The sequence below is a fragment of the Corvus cornix genome, chromosome 12 (genome assembly GCF_000738735.6).
Source record: "Corvus cornix cornix isolate S_Up_H32 chromosome 12, ASM73873v5, whole genome shotgun sequence".
Lineage (NCBI taxonomy): Eukaryota > Metazoa > Chordata > Aves > Passeriformes > Corvidae > Corvus > Corvus cornix.
This window is the reverse complement of record NC_046342.1, coordinates 8,631,352-8,648,372: the sequence shown is the minus strand read 5'-3', so window position 1 is coordinate 8,648,372 and position 17,021 is coordinate 8,631,352. Positions and strand designations below refer to the sequence as shown.

The 17,021-nt window shown below is 44.9% G+C and overlaps 1 protein-coding gene across 3 annotated transcripts in view; it reads right to left on the bottom strand.

The window, feature by feature from the left end:
* Positions 1 to 1,327: 1,327 nt before the first annotated feature.
* Positions 1,328 to 17,021, bottom strand: part of FLNB (filamin B) — a 71,985-nt gene continuing 56,291 nt past the window's right edge. For 2 of the 3 annotated variants that reach the window (XM_039558724.1, XM_020583726.2), the window contains 15 exons: positions 16,579 to 16,719; positions 14,915 to 15,043; positions 14,263 to 14,436; positions 13,951 to 14,109; positions 13,351 to 13,554; positions 12,602 to 12,754; positions 12,175 to 12,297; positions 11,363 to 11,629; positions 10,992 to 11,129; positions 10,781 to 10,896; positions 8,841 to 8,973; positions 7,639 to 7,815; positions 5,043 to 5,261; positions 3,913 to 4,116; positions 1,328 to 3,150 (listed from right to left, as the gene is read on the bottom strand). In XM_039558724.1, coding sequence (XP_039414658.1) covers positions 2,963 to 3,150; positions 3,913 to 4,116; positions 5,043 to 5,261; positions 7,639 to 7,815; positions 8,841 to 8,973; positions 10,781 to 10,896; positions 10,992 to 11,129; positions 11,363 to 11,629; positions 12,175 to 12,297; positions 12,602 to 12,754; positions 13,351 to 13,554; positions 13,951 to 14,109; positions 14,263 to 14,436; positions 14,915 to 15,043; positions 16,579 to 16,719 — 2,525 coding nt within the window. In that variant the 3' untranslated portion in view covers positions 1,328 to 2,962. The remainder of the gene's footprint in view (positions 3,151 to 3,912; positions 4,117 to 5,042; positions 5,262 to 7,638; positions 7,816 to 8,840; positions 8,974 to 10,780; positions 10,897 to 10,991; positions 11,130 to 11,362; positions 11,630 to 12,174; positions 12,298 to 12,601; positions 12,755 to 13,350; positions 13,555 to 13,950; positions 14,110 to 14,262; positions 14,437 to 14,914; positions 15,044 to 16,578; positions 16,720 to 17,021) is intronic. The other variant, XM_039558725.1, reaches the window with a different exon arrangement.

Here is a 17,021-nt window from a genome sequence, read left to right as displayed (position 1 = left end):
GCACTGAGGGAGTAAGTGGCTAAATCCTACTGCTAACCACCATCAAGGAGAGAGACTACAAACAAAGAAAAAGAACAAGTTCAGCCAAATTGGTAGAAAGGCACTTCCACACCTGGAGGCAAAAACCTGATGCCAGTCCTCTTTCTATGCTGAATAAAGTGCATCTTGTACTATTGCAAGTCTACCCAGCAGGAGGCACTGGGACACCAGTAACCAAGTACATGACACACCAGCCCCACTGCACTTTCACAAAGGTTTCTAAGTGCCAAAAGCAGGGCAGAATGTCCCCCAAAGCACTGATCTGTGCCCAACACAAAGTCAGTCCTCAGCTGGCAGAGCTGCTGGGGTTAGCTGAATGTTGTTGCCCAAAATCAACCCTTCCAAGAAGCTCTTCCCAACACCACCACTGGGTGCTTGCTATCCTTAGCAAAGTAATTTTTGTGGCCACTCCACAGCCATCAGTGCCCAGGCCAGGCAGAGATGGTCACTTGAAGCAGAGCTCGGTTTTTATTGAAGGTAACCCCAGCCACAGTAACAACCAGGGTCCATCAACTTCACAGCCAACTCCTGCTAATTTCAGCCAGTGTCATTAAACTGAGACAAGGGGCAACAGGCAAGAGAAGGCCAGGCAAGAGCAGGATGACTGGAACACAGGAGTTACACAGGTGAGACATCTCAAGGTTTACTCACCCCAACAGCTGTATCCAGGTTTTTTTGTTTTGTTTAAAAACATTGAATAGGAGGCTCACGCTGACGTAGCACAAGGCTAATGAAACACAGTTAACCATAAAAAGGAAATAATCTGATAAACCTCAGGCAGGAAAGTCCTTGGCAGTCACTGCATCTCAGGTTTCACCGGGGCTTTCAGCAGGAGAGTGTTTGGGAAAACATCTGCTGGTTTCCATGGCTGTGCCTGGAGGTTCCGGCCCCAGGTGCAGGGAGACACCTTCTGCAAACAACCCCAGGGATCCCGGGGGGGGCAGCGGGTGCTGGGAGCGCCCTGGGATCAGAGCCCAGCTGGCAGCTCTGGGCACACAGCACTGCCTCCATGCCTGGGGTCTGCACAGTGCAAACCAGCACAGCTGTGTAATGCCCCATCCACACTGTGCCCACTGTACCCTGTACGTTTATGCCATGTACTAAACTTCTGCCATTTTGTTTAAGGGGGAAAAAAAAGGTTTCAGGGAAAAAAATTAATGGTGCTGAGGTTCTGCCTAAATTTTCACAGCTACCTGCACAGGCCATGGCCTATTTGGTCTGCCTGAAGCTGCTGTGTGGTGAAGTTTCAGTGTGAACTCTACTGACTACATATGAAAAGAATCCGATGTTGTTTTTAACATGCACATTTTAATGAAGCAAACATTTCTATTTAATAAGTTATAAGATACAATTTTACAATCCTGCATTTTATTCCAGTTTATTTTGGTTTTACTTTCTAGTTTACAATGTAGTGAGCATTTCACATTAAGGCACAAAAAAAGCACAGTAAAAAAAAAACCCAACCTTCCTTTATTTTCCTAATAACTGTGCTGGAGAGTAGTGCATCCACACATAACTACAGAACTGTAAGCATGAACTTCTCCCGCGGGACAGTGACATGTCAACAAATTCTACCTTCTCCAAATTGCAGAGTTAGAGCTCATCAGGAGAGTTTATTGAAGCCCCAGCAGCTGACAGCAATTCAGATATGCACTTGGGAAGTAGTATGGAGTAATCTGGGACAAACAGACAAGTTACAAGGAAGTTTCCACTCCCTAACCCTCAGCAGCAACAGCGGTTGCAGCACAAAGGGGATTTCAGGAGAGATGAGTTTGCTTCAGGCATGTCCTTGGACTGAGATACAATAAACACCTTGCACCAAAGAGGGGTTTGTTCATTGATATTGCTATTACTGGTACTGCTATTATTGGTATTGCTCTATTACTGGTAACTTCACAGACCCACCCTGTGTCCCACTGCAGATGTAGGTCCCAATCTCAGAATGCCTTATTTGCGCCCCATCTCAGCCACCAGCTTGGCCTGCAGCCTCCAGGGAAAACCACTGGTCATCTTCTCAACACACCATGGTGCTGTGGACTGCAGCGACTCTGGGTCTCACAGGTGACAGCCATGCCTAGCTCAGCAAGTTCAGGGGCTTCACCTAACCCAACTAACCCAGGGCTTGTTTTTAAATCAAAAGAGTGGGGGGCGGGGGGGGGGGGATTACCTGTGAAGTTACAGAAACATCACCAGCATCCCAAGCTCATTAAAAACCGCATTACTAGCATCATGGCCAAAAAGCTACCTGTCTATAAAGTTACAAAGCATTAACATAGAGAGGCTGAAAGATTACAGGAAGTCATTTTCAGTCTGCTTTTGGTTTGCTATAAAAGATAAACTTTTTCTAAATGTAAACCATTAGCAAAGCATTTTCAGAAACATTTTAAATTTGAGTGGTAAAGCTACTTATAGTAGCTTTTTATAATGTTAAGCGTTAAAATTGATCAAGTATACAAAGGCACCTATTATAGTACCAGTTTTACCTCATTTCTTTACAGAAAAGAATTTGAACTGGGGACAGCCCAAGTCATATTCCATAACTAAAATGTAAAGTCTCCAGTCAAATAAAATCAGTAGTTAAGATACCCAATTACAAAGACAAATTCCAGTTTTCAATTAACATCTAAAGTCTTTAACATCCGCAAGGGAAATTAGTGTCTAGTCATCCACATGATTCTCCAAACATTAACAGTGACCCGGACAGTACTACAAAGGTAAAATTTGAGGAGATATTAAATAGATTGACATTAGGTTGGTAAGTAGGATAGAAGTGAAATGCTTGTAAAAACAGTTACAGAGTTTATGTCTGACTATTGAAATGTGAGCTGTGTGTATCTAGAAACTGCATTTTGCAACAGGACTGCACCCAGTACAACTCTACATCTGAACTGCAAACACAGAGAGCGCCTGACACTCAGCGGGTTTATGGAACGGTGACGTGGAAGGGACTCCCAGGAATGTGCTCGTCACCCCACTTCACTGCCAGGACATAGTCACCCCTTTCCTTGACAACATAAGCAACGTTGTACTGATGGCTGCCCAAATGCTTGATGGACACCTCTTCGCACGGTATTGTAGGTCCATGTACGCCAACTAACAGCATGTTGGAACCTACAGCAAAACACACCACTGTTAATATTCCTGAGCTTAAACAAGGCAGGGTGGCTGTACCATAACATACTGGCTCTGTAACACATGGACTTTGTTATTTTAATTCAGAGAGTGGTAGCTGAGTCATACATCAGATTAATTTGGTATAAGAAGGAATCCTATATTAAAATGCTTTCAACCTCAGAGGCGAGGGTTTAATCTGTGCTTTTTGCCAGACCTAACAGGTTACCACTATCTAACTACAGGTTACCACTATCTAACTACAGGTTACCACTATCGAAGTAGAGCACAGGAGACATCAATGTTGCTTGTGAAAACAAGCTGGCATTGCTTTACAAGTACTTCATCAGAAGTTAATAGCAGGGGCCAGTGGACACAGCTGGCCTGTAATCCACCTACCACCGAGATCCCAGATGATGATGACGATGAGCATCAAAAGGTTACAGGAACACCATGCATTACATGCTACAATGTACCACAAGGGTTGCTTAAGTTCAGCAACCTGTTTGTTCTCATGCCATAACCCTGTGGGTCTTTCAGGTGCACCTGGCTCAGATGAAGCCATTTGGAAAGGAACTGGCATCTTTACAGCCTCTGAATTAGGACTCACTTGGTAAGCACAGTATATAGTATTTAGCAATTTTCTTTAGAACCAGATCATTACCTCAAGCTCTGAATTTTAATTCTGCAAGTTGGGTTAGGGAAAAAAATGCCCAGCTAAACCACCCACCCAGAACATCCATCTGGTTCCTGTATCCATACCTGCTTTGCTGCAGTCCACAGAGAAGGAGCTTTTCTGACCCACAAAAGCCTTTGAGAGTCCTGCTCCCCGGGAAACCACTTTGCTGGCATCCGAGGTGGATTTGGGAATGGCGCTATAGCAAGTTTCAGTCGATGACCTTGTCACCGACTCTACCAGGATGGAAGAGGTTTCGTTGGCACTGCCCGGACCAACCAGTCGCTGCCCTGGAAACAGAAACGTTTCTCACATTCAGATTTGCCCCATCTGAAAGGCATTCACAAGGAGGTTTCGAAACCCTCCTAATGACTAGCATGCATTCTGGATCCAAAATGCATTTTTGGAGAGGAGCAATTTCCTACTTGGGTTTTTAAGCTGACATCTTCCAGCACCGCTGGCAACAATCCCATCCCAGAGCCCTCAAGTGGCTAAAGGACCACAGGAACTTTAGGATTCATTAAGCAAAGCTAGCTGCTTAAGAAGAGTTAATTGTGCTCCAATCACCAAATGCCAAAAATGACGAGTTGGCAGAAAAGCAGGTGCAATTTTGCAATGACACATTTTGAAAGCAGAGCATCCCAGCCTGAGGGAGCGCAGTCCCTGCCACCCTCTCCCGAGAACAACACCACACCAAGGGCACCACGAGGGCTCATGTCACTAGCTCAGGGGAGCAGTAGAGATGAGCTTCAGCCTGTGCTTAAACACAGTGCTGGAGAGAGAACAAGCTTCCTAAACCAGCCTTCCTCACTTCACCTAGAAGCCTCCCAGACATTACTGACCTTTGCTTAGGTGATACCTGCACCAAAATTAGACCAAGAGAGGCAACACATGCTACAGGTGAGCAGGTTTCAGGCTTTGGGGGTGGGGGGAAATGGGTAAATAAGTCATATTTCCCGGCTACCAATGAAAGACCCTAGCACTAGATTAGGACTTAATATTACCCCATAAAGCTTTTTTATGCCTCATCACTGAGTTGAGCTGCCAAGCTCCATGACTACTGCTTTTGTAGCTGCTCCTGAGACCCCTCATCTAGGCTTTTGCTTCTAATGTTTTTGGGCATCTAGACCAGAACACCACATTATCTCGGAGGGACGTTTTCGCTGAATGACATGACCTGCTTCAGGCACAGAGTAAATACTAATTAGCTTTTTACCTGTAACCTTTGCCTTGAAGGGGCTGCCCACTATGTGGTTAGGTCCACCATATTTAACTCCAATTAAATAGTTTCCTGGAGCCATGGGTGTGTACATGACTTTGTAACCTTCTGGAGTTTCCTGGCAGTCCATTTTCACCTTTGATGGCCCTTCAATTGTAACAGAGAGGGTACCTGGACCAGCCTTGGTCGTGTTAATGAAAAACTCCGATTGCAGTCCTAGAAAGATGTAGCACAGTGAGACACACTCTTCCTCACACCCGATGTTACACACGCAGCCTCAGGCATTACATCAGGGCTAATTCAGCGCAAGATCAGGCTGCCCAGGGCTGCAGGCAAGGAGGGACACCACATCAACCCCAGCAGCCTTGCACAGGCCAGCCCCAAATGGAGCTCTGCACCCCTGGCAGCCTCCCCGGCTTCATCCTGCTCCCTCCTCCAGTTAGGCTATGTGACTGTGTTGGAGAAGGGGTCATAAGAGCCCTTCAGGACTGAAATGGAAGTAATTGGGTATCAAAAAACTGGCTTAGACAGAAAACAAGAGCTTTTCTGCTGGGCATCAGAGCCCACACCCACACAGCTCCAGCAAGGCAAATTTTGGGAGAGCTCAGAGCTGTCTCACTGCCTGGACTGTAAATCAGCAGTGAAGGGTGCACAAGAAAGCAGGAGAGACAAGGGGCAGGAGATGGCCTGGAGGAGATGGGTGTTTGAACTGCTCGGCAACAGCACTCCAAGCAGTTTGTGGAAACAAAAGCTTGTTTAATTACAGCATCTGGTTAACACAGCTGAATTATTGCTGCTAATACTAAGCCAATGACCCAATGCCAGCAACACAAGAAAAAATTAAGTAAGGCTTTCAGCCCCCAAATAATTTACTGTCAGACTCTGGCCTCAAATATTTATGATCTTTGGGCTGTTGCATGAGACACTGTTGAAGAGGAATAAAGTGCTCGGGCTCACTCAAAACCAGGACAGCCATGGGAAAGTTTACTGCTGCTGCGATGGAAGCATGAAGACATGGGAATAAACTCGGGAGAAGTTTCTAGCCTCCCCACAAAAGAGGCTGTGTCGCAATGCTGGAAGAGCCCAGCTCCCACAGAGGATTGTGCCATCTTCCAGTGCTCCAGCAGCCCATCCCCCTGGCACCGCTGGCCCGGGAGGTCAGTCATCAGCCCACAATGCCCTGCTCAACTGGAGAGAAGTTAATTCTCAAAGCCAGCAAGCTTCACAGCTTCTCTCTATGAGTTCTTGCTCCAGAGGCACTGCTTTTTCCTGTGCCTCAAATGAAGGCTCACATTGTTGGAGGCTGCAGATGCTCAGCCCTCCCAGGGGGACGGTTCAGGTGCTCAGCCACTGAAACCCCTACACTGGGTCATTGTTCTAAAACGCTGCTCAGCAGCTCCCAGGGCACCGCACTTTTGGCAGTGGCCAGGATTCAACAACGGGGCACAGAGCAGCTTTGCTGAAATTAAGCAGTCTATTTAGATTAAAAACAACCCCAAGCACCTTTATAGATGAAGAAATATTCCCTTCTCCCTGATGCTTCACTGGCTGGTATTAATGAGTGCTTTTGTTTCCACCCATTAAAGCAGCTCGAGCTATATCTTTATTTTATAGAGTGTATCTGCATGTTTCCAAAACCAACTGCTTGGTTCCTCCAGAACAGCAGAAGCTTTGACCAAATAACTGCAGTATTTTTTTTTTTTTTCACAGTGAGAAAAATGGTATGAAATAGAACCCACAGGAGACAGCAGTGGATAGGATAAGATGAACTAGCTATTCCCTTACACAACAAAAGAAAAGAAAAATAATCAGTTATACTCTGCTATTTACCTGTGTGTGTGGCCTGAGCAAGAACACAATTAAATAAATCAAAGTGCATATCCTGGAGTGTTTTCATACTTTCTTACTACGGCCACAAATCATAGAAATGAAAAAACAAACCCTAAACCCTACATTCTTGAGCTGAGAACTATCAGATGAGGCAGCCACAGCAGACAACGAGGTGTCAGATTTCCAAGAAGAGACTGTTCACGCTGCATCTGGAGCATGCATAGCATACTACCAACAGAACAACCCATCTTCTCCCTAGGGTTTACACATCCTACTGCATTTCACTTGAGATTTCTTAGAGGTACAAGCACCAAAGGAAAGGGACAGGATACACCCTCATACTCATTTAATTAACACAAGTCAAACAAGATTCCTTCATCTAGACAGCCAACTCAGACATTGTGTTCACGTGTGGAAGGGAGCCAGAGCATCTCTGGAGCTCGAGGGACCACCGACGTGGAGCTAAGCTAACCAGCAGTGCTGTAGCCCAGCTGCTAACCAGCAGTTCAGTGAATGCATGTTGCAGTTGCTGATTTACAGAAGTTTTAAGTTTGTTAAGGCTCAGTATAGGGTGCAGACTTGTGAGTGATGGTTATGACATGAGGAGCATGCTAGAAAGCAAAATAAGCCTGCACTCAGGTCAGCAGAGAATGTGGGTTAGTTCAGCTGCCTTAGCAGGTGAAGTCATGTACAAGTATGCCTAGAAATAGGTTCTGTGTGTCTCAAAGCCCAAGTGCAAGCAGGTTTGTAGGAGAAGGGTTACCCGTGGTGCCGCTCTCCAGGCCGGATCCATAGGCTGTGACGAGGGCGGGGTTGCCCGCCTGGCCGGGCTCGCCCACGCGCACCTTGAAAGGGCTGCCCACCACATGGCTCCCGTTGAACTTCACATCGATGGAGTGGATGCCGTTCTCGTGGGGGATGAACCGAACGGCATATTTATCTGCAAGGGAGAAGGGGCTCTTCTGACAAATCAGAGGCAACAATCCAACCATAAACCACCAATTAAACCCAACGCAGGGCTGATTAGCAACCCAAGCTTCTGAAAGGCTTTGGCCTATTTTGGTCCCAGCTTAAGTGAACTCAGCTACACGATCTGCTAAACTCGTATTTAAGCAGGAAAATGCTGTATTTATCACAGAAGGTTTTACAGCTTGAGTATTCACCTTGCTCACTAGGACTTGATCTCAGCTGTCATCTAGTCTGCAGGGTGAATTTTAGGATTATTTGCCTCACTCGTGCACTAAAACATGACAACTGAATCACAGCCCAATCTGTCAGCAGCTGAGGGAGCAGTGCAGAGAAGAAAAGCAGCTGGTCAGAGCAAGCCAAATCTTACCAGCGAGCTGAGTGTGCTGCTCTGGCACCACACCTTTATCTAATGAAGTCATTTAGCAATTTGCTGATATTTCACATTTTTGATTGCATGTTAGCTCAGAGGCGGGACTGATCTCCCCCAGCTGGACAGCTGCTGTCTGTTCATAGTACAGACCATAACTCATACAGACTTCAAGTGAAAAAGAAAAGCTCATTGCTGAAACAGGTGTTGAACTTTCTGTAGTGTTTGCTTATAGACAGCTTCCTTGACATTTCATGTGAAGGAGTGAGTGCGAGTTAAAAATAAACTATTAGTCAAAGACCGAAGCATAGCTTTGAAAAATAAACTTCTTCCCTGGTTAAATTCAACAACCACATCATATTTCATTTATTACTAATGTCACTGTACCTTCGCTGGCAAGCCAAGATTTAAATATTTCTATCTTACACAAGTTGGGGCTCACTCAGTTCATGGAAAAGCATGGACATAACCCTGATTGAACAACTCTTGACATCAAAAAAGTCATTTTTCAAGCAACGCGCTCATCCCTGGGATACGCTGTTCGTAAGCCAAAGGAACTGAATTTCCTACGGGGCAGCAAGTGCTTTGAGGTCATGCAATTGTGTTGATCATCATCAAGCTGTGCTCACCTGGCTCCAGCTCAGACACATGGCACTCTTCGACAGCTCCGGAGGGGCTGTGGACTTTAGCATCGATCTTGCCCTTTGCCCCATTCAGCCTTATTGCAAAGGATGCTGGCTGATTAACTTTTAATCCAGACTCCTGAGAATGCAACAGTCAGATTATCAAATTTAAACTTTCATTTCAGACAGCACAAGATTTGTGGCAGGAAAATAACCACTTCAGCATGAGTGCTTTTCAGATTTTAACAAAAGGCATAAAGTTGTTACTTGCATTAACTCTCAAATCAGAAGCTCTCTCTCTCTTAGGGGGTGGCTGATTCAGGAGTCACCCACGTTGGCTAGGCTGACTTTTCCCACGGTAACAGACTGTTTTTGGAAGTCAGACAATTGTGCCACATCAAAGAGATGCAGGTTTACAATACTAGTCACCCGTTATCACTGAGGTCAGCCCTCAGTATTCAGGCACTTGATTTAAAGGACGCTTAAGCTATAGCTCCATGTTCAGCCCATTCATTTATTCCAGATTCATTCAGGGAAAAGCCTCTGATAATCCAGTTGTCTGAAAGAGTAATATGCATGTTTATATTTGCCACAAGAGGCTGCATTTAGAACACCACCACAAGACGTCTTAAACATGAGAAAGTAATTTAAAACACGAAACCAGATGTTGCAGTGCTGTCAGGCCACTGGTGGAAGGCGAGGCAGCTCCGCATCTGAGCCACAGTGGTCTTCGACCAGCACAGCCCATGCAGCTATCCAGCAGTAATATCTCATGTTTAACATACTTTACCTCATCTTGTTTTCAACTAAATCCTGAAGAGGGAAATAAATGCAACTGAGTAGAACTGAGGTACAATGTATAAACAAGTCCCTGATGTGGGTTTAGTGGAGGCTGATGCTGCACAATGCACTCCGTTACCGAATACTCAGCTTTATCTGCCTCTCCAGGACTTAACTGAAGTGAGTATTCCTGTCAAAGAGTCTTTAAATGAAACACAAGGCAAACATCAATACCACAGTGACTAATTAACGCCCTTGTAACTCCTGGGTAGAAGAGATACTATCGGATCAGGCTGTCATGGTTCATTTACACAGCTGAGGTGGAGAATTCCTGCAGCCCAGGCAAACTCCTGGGGATCACAGCTGGGACATAGCCAAAAAAAAGCCTCAGCTGAAGTACTAATCACCACTCAAGGAGGACTAAGGTACAGTATATTTAGACACAGATTCTCAGTCTCACATCCAAGCTTCTGGCTTTGGAGATTTCAGTCAGGCTTTTAATGTTACTTGTATTTTAATGCCTGTAACCACACACACACACAAATTATATGGTGAGGTTTCCAGATGAGCCCACACCAGCTACAAAGCTGTGATTCACTCTGAGATTCACTACTGTTCATGAATCATCTGAGCTGTGACTCTGTGGTTTTGTGACATCAGCCAGAGCAAATCTGCACTCTGAACTCATGGTGGGGCCACCTCTGTCTGCCCAGCCAGTCTGCAGTGATGTTCCAACCATGCAGCCCTGCACTACCTCACCCATGGAAATGCAGCTCTTCATCCACGTGCCAAACAAGGAACTTGGTACCAACATGATCACTGGTAGTTCACCTGAGTTTCAGTTCTCCTTGGCCTTCCCCTAGCTAATGGCATGGGAAACATGTCTTAGCTCCTCCAGTGCTATTTCTGGAGCCTCTTATTACTAATTCCTAAGTGTTATCACTTGTAACACACTCAGTTGAGCCTTCTGCCTTTGAACTCTGGCTAGCCAGAGTTATCCAGGGGCCAGCTGCCAAAAATCTCTCTGACTGCAAGCTGAGCTTGAAAACAAGCACCAACCAAGGCAAGGCTATTACTAAGAAGAAAGGACAACCATTTTGGTTTTGGAGAACAAGGACGAAATCAGTTTCTGTGGTAAGTTGTAGAGATGTTTCCTTATGTCTCACCTGAAGACTAGTGACAGTGAGCCTGCGAGCATCATCAGAGGGGGCGATGACGGGAACCAGGTAGGGGCTTTCAGGAATGTGCTCATCATTGAACTTTATGGACACCTCATAGTTGCCTACAGAGAGAAGAGAAGAGAAGCAGTGAGTGTCCTTAGTTTCTTTCAAAGTCACATTCAGTGTTGTTTCCACATGATTTTGTCTCAGTACATACCTGGCTCTTGAACTATATATGATGCACCACAAGATCCATCTTTATGGTCATCAAAGGTGATTTCTGCTTTACTTGGGCCTTCTACAGCAATAGACAATCCTCCAGCTCCAGCTTCCCGTGTCCATATGCTGAACTCAGCTGTTGAAGCACATGAGAGCACACACAAGAGTAAGTTTGCTGCTTGCAGCTCAGCTTCCTCCTAACAGACTGTAAAGTTCCACATTTGAGAGTATTTGAAGAATGGTAACTCATCCTATTATCCTGGGAGATACTGCTTAGCAGTTTCTCCAGGAGGCTGCTGTTAGCCAAAACATTGCACTGCAGACCTGCACACAGCAGATCCTGGAGCTCATTGAGGGCAGAGGACTCACCTGGAACACCTGTCTCTCCACGCTCCAGCCCTGGGCCTCCAGCTCTCACTTTATGGGCTCCCCCCTCGCCCAGTGGCCCCACGGTGAACTGGAAGGGGCTGCCTGGCACCGGCTGCCCTTTGTATTTGACATCCACAGTGTGGACCCCCATTTCTTGTGGCACAAAGCGGACACAGTAGGTGTTTTTGTCACACTCTACAATTTCAGCATCGAAGTTTCTCCCAGAGGGACTAGTTACCTGGGCTGTCATATCAGCACAATCAATTTCTAGAAAGAAGAGAATAAAAAACCACATATTAGAAAGTGACAAAGGGTTTTGGAAGCAGGACCTGAGCTCAAGTGATTACCCAGGACAAATAACAGAAGAGGCTTCATGTGTGCTTCTGAGCAGCAAACCTGGCCAGCTGCAGCTTCCCAGGTGCTACAGAGGCAGGTGAAGTGGCTGGATAAGTGCAGCCAGCTAAGCCTGGCCTACGTGATTCACAGTTTCCAGACAGCAGTACAAACACTTAACAGCCAACAGGATGATCTTAAAACCCTGGAGCTGGGGTGAGCTGTGCAGCCCATTCTCCAGCCTGCTATGCACAGAATAAATTAAATAAGGCCTCACCAGTATTTATTTCTCCATGTGTTGATTGTGGTTATACTTATTTTTAACTGTTTGAAAAGACACACTACCAGTGTTTCTTCCCTAAGCTATATTAATATGAGAATGTCTTTACAACACTGAAGTTCGTATTTTCCCTGCTTTAGGTACACCCATGCTACACAAGTGCAAGTTGTGGTTTTGGGGATAAGGATGTTGTTCTTACCTGGGATTTTTAGGTTCAGATCACATATGCTTCCTACTGTTGCAACAGAGGGAGCCCGTCTTGTTCGTGTGATGCTCTCCTTAACTCTTCCTTCACCACTTATCTTCACACTAAATGGGCTGCCTGTAAGTATCACAGCAGGTCATTCCTCCTCTGCTCATTACACACTTCATTGAGGGCAGAAATGAAAGCTTCCTCTGACTTGTAGGGGATCATAGGGGAACTCTTATAGCCAACTAACCAAGTCAAATACACCCACATAACCAGAACAGTTTCGGATGCTTGCTTCCTGGGGAGAACCTTCTTGAATCTTTGGAACCTATGGCCCAAGCCAGACCACACAGCCTACCCACAGTTCCAGAGCACTGGTCAGCCAGGTAAGACTTCTGTTGTACTAACCAAAAATTTGCCCAGCACTTCTGCTTACCTGGAATGTGTTCGTCTGCAAATTTAGTGGACACAATGTACACACCAGGTACAGTTGGAAAATAGGACACTTTGCAAGTTCCATCTTCTAGATCTTCAGTTTGGATCTCTACCTTGCTGGGTCCTTCGACTGCCAGTGAGATCCCACCATAACCTACAATATAGATAAGTTAGCCTCAGATTTCCATAACTCTACTCTAAATCTGACATAAAATAGTCCAAACCCATAGCAGGTGCTAGTTGGTAGGTTTGTATCATACTGGGCACATGGGAGTTGCATGATGCCTTAATGGCATTTCCATATACCTCATCAGTCAGACGTTGAGGCACAGCATGCATTCAGCTCCTAAAATTCTCTGACCATATCCCTTTCATCTCATTGATGTTGAAAAGTCGTCTTCCAAGCTAAAAAAAGTTATCTAAGGCTTCAAATTAAACCAACAGGGAAATAAATATCTTCCTCATCTCCTTCCTGCTGTACCAAATGATACTAGAGCCAGCACCACCAAACTAAAAAGTTTCATCACTGCCTCAGTGACAGTCCCTGTTGGTTGTAACAAAGACATGAGCCAGGATCTTAAAAAGCATATTCTAAGTTAAGAGCACTGTCTGTCGTTAATAACTGACAATACTGACTGTGTTTAATGGCAGCTTGTGACCTGGTGGTCACATGCTGAGGGAGGCGGTGCCCTTGTGTAGAGTCAATATATATCTCACAGTTCCCTCACAGAGGGACCATGAGATGCTAACCTGCATCTCTTGTGTCTACAATGAAGTCACACATTTCAAAGGTTCGTCCTTCTACCAAGCCACGTCCAAAAACTCTTGCCCGTCTGGCATCCCCGATCTCGGACTGGACCACCATGATTGTTACAGGGCTGTTTGGTACATGGCTCCCGTTTTTCTTGATGCTAACCAGATGTTCTCCTACTTCCCGTGGAATGAATGAGATGCCTACAAAGCAGAGAAATGTGAGAAATTTATTCAGTTTTTATTCATGTTATACTTGATTTAAATGCCTTCATCACACCAAGAAATGAAATACTGCAAGAGCACTCTCTTTACTCATGTTGAAATCTTGCTGTCAAGTGGACCACAAGGCCATTCGTATATGCCAAGGCCATTCATTATATTCATATATAAACCCACTTCAATCACAACCTGGCACATCACATACAAGCTAAGACAAGAGGTTATTCTTCATACTTTTCTGTCTTTGAACAAGCGTAGCAAACACTATCAACTACTTGGTTGGACAACACTCTTCCAGAAAGGAGCACAGAAGTCAGTCATTTTACACAGCAAAGCAAACTGGAGTAAAGGCTATCACAGTAATCTCTCAGAGCTTACCAATGTGGTTATTGGGCAGCCTCTTCAGAAGACAAGGCTCATCACGACCAGATGGGGCTTTAATGCTGGCTGTTAGGAGACTGAGATCAGTCTCATTGATGTCCAACATGAAGTCAGCAGCAGAACCAAGCTTAACCTGAGACCGCCTTCTGTTATCATCTGAATGCATAAAGAGAAACGAGTCACAAAACATTATAAGGTTAAGTGCAGAACAAGTCAGAGGACTTCAAACTCCTGCCACAAACCAGGTTCCCCATGCTATCAGAGGTTAATTTTTAATATGAAGTGCTTCCAGAAGTTTAAACTTTATACCTGTGATCTTGGCTGTGAATGGACTGCCTGGAATGTGTTTGTCATTGTATTTGACCAGGATGCTGTAGTTCCCAGGTAGAGTAGGCAGGTACGTGACTGTGCACGTCCCATCTTTGTTATCAATGCAGCTGATCTCTGCTTTTGAAGGTCCTTCAATAGCCAAGTCCAGCCCACCTAGGAAAAAAAGTAGAGTGGCACTTACATAAATCTTTGTGAACACGAGGTCCAAAGACTAGGTCCAAAGAGAAATATCTAGTACCTGGTACTGAACACTGATCTTAAATGCATGTTTTCAAAGGACAGCAGCAAAACTAGCTCAGGCCAATCCACTAAGGCCACAGCTCCATTCAGTCTTTAGATTTACCCAACAGTGATTCCACATCCAGTCATCATCCACTAGATTTAAGCTGCTTTCAGTTTATTTTTAATTAAACAAATAATTTGCACCCTGTACCACAGGGTACATCTACTGCTCTCAGGAGGGGTAATAAACCAGTTTTTACTGCAAGTTACAGCCTGATATTTGCATAAGTCATTTGTATCACATCAGAGATTCAGAGTTGGACAGATGAATGCAAATTAAAGCCAATGTGCATTACACTACCAAGAAGTTCCTTGCTTAGGGTAGGATGGGTTTAAAGAACTAACTTACCCTCTCCTGCATCTTCTGTGACAATGGTGAAAGTTGCTGGTTTGTTGGCAACCCCATAAATGAGGCCAGGCCCATAAGCAGACACACTGCCACTGTTGGGGTAATTGACATAGAACTGCAGAGGGCTCTCTAAAGGGGAAAAAACCAAAAAGAAGCACTTTTAAGGATGGGTGGTCTGGACTACAAGAACTGATGCCCATGTTCTTGAATGCCCTTCTCATTATGTGATATCTGAAAAACCTCATTGTGACTGTAATGCACTTAAAAATCAAATAAGCCTCCGTTTTCACCCTCAAAAGACACTTCTCTACAATTTGTGCCACATTCAGTCATGGAAGAATAAGTGTTACCCTAGTTACCAGAGATAAGCTTAAATGATGTTGTAAAGGTTCCTGTTCATTGCAAGTTTATTTTTAGCACATTAAATCAGAACATGACTCAGAGGCAGGCTTTCAGTTCAGGCACTGATTCTGAATTTTGGTTGCTCAGAATTAGGAACTAGCACAGCACATTGTCTGACTCAATGAACCTGAACTAGCAAATTTGAAGGGTATCCAAAAATGTATTTGCCAGCCTCAGATTAGCTAAGCTGGTGCACAAGAACAAAAAGTACAGTCACCAACAGCCAATAATGGTTTCAAAAAAAGGCACAGATAGCTCTTCAGTCCGAAGTTAGATTTTGCAGCTGAGACAGTAAAAAGTTTAGTTCATGACAACCTTCAAGAAAGAAACATTATGGCACATCATCTTTCTATCCCACCACAGGGTAATGGTCTTAGTGAACCAATACATCAGACAGGTCAGCACCTAGGGAGGTGCTAATATCCATAAAGGGCTGAAGAGACTGAAGCAGCACCATGCATCACATCACTGAGCTCCCTACTTCAGCCTAAGTTATCCTGCGTTTTTGTACCAACAGAACCAGCAGCCCCTCTCAGGCAGTACTGAAGGTATTTTGTTTCATGTCTACACATCCTTCTACAGGTCTGCCCCTTTCTGCCCAGCCCCCCACATCCAGCATGCCTGGAGAACCACAGGCCAGCCACAGCCTCCAGGCGAGGCAGCGCGCTTCCGCTGGGGAGCTGGTGAAGCAAGGACAAAAGAAGAGAAATGGAATGAAAGGCAGTGATTTCTGTTTGTTAAGAAGCAGCCAGGAAGAAACAAAGATTACAGCATGATGTGCATGTGTGTTTTATTTTATTGCAATCAGATGGAAAGAGTAACTATAGTATTTTAGCCAATCAGTTCTCCCCACAGTTTTGAGATTTTTTGCCAATGCAGTTTTAAGGATAAACACACACTGTAACCAGTAGTTTTGTTGAGCACCATGGCAGTAAATTTCAACCTGAAAAACTGGTAGTTAGAAAATTGTATGTTTCTTCTTCATAATAAAATGCCACAAAAGCTAGTTTCCCAAAACCAAAATCCATTTTAAGCCTGGCTGGTACTATTAAACCACAATGGAAGCTCATATATGCCGTCACTTACTCCTTTGCTTTAGCTCTGCTCTGGACTACTTGCAGAGAAAGGGCTGTTGAATGGTAAAATATCCTGGGCAGATCTTTCCACAGCATGTACAACTCAGCTATAGAACCTCACCAAGGAGCAGATGCATCAGCAGGACTCTACACTCAGATTTGCATCGCCTGCTTTTTCAGACTTACCTGGGATGTGATTTCCCATGTATTTTATGTGCATTTCATGCAGCCCAACCTCAGTAGGAGCATATTTCACTGTTACTGTGCCATCTTTGTTGTCCACAATATCTGGTGTATCCGTCTTTCCAGAGGGCATGTGTACTTCACCTACAAAATGCCACCATGGGAGTCACAGAAGGAGAAGCTGCCTGCTTCCCCTCTCCCACCCACAGAGAATTGTCTAGCCATTTTAAACAAGCATTTAAAATTGTTAAATTCCTTACCCACAGGCACAAATAGGAGACTAATGGGAACACTAACCAGACATGTTTTCTGCTTAAGCTACATGAATACAAGGCAGTGGTAGACATCTGGCAAACAGTCCTGTGACCTTACAAACTCTACAGGCAGGGCTGTTTGCTGCAGCCACTGAGCTTTCCACAGCAAGCTGCAGAAAAAGCACTGATCTA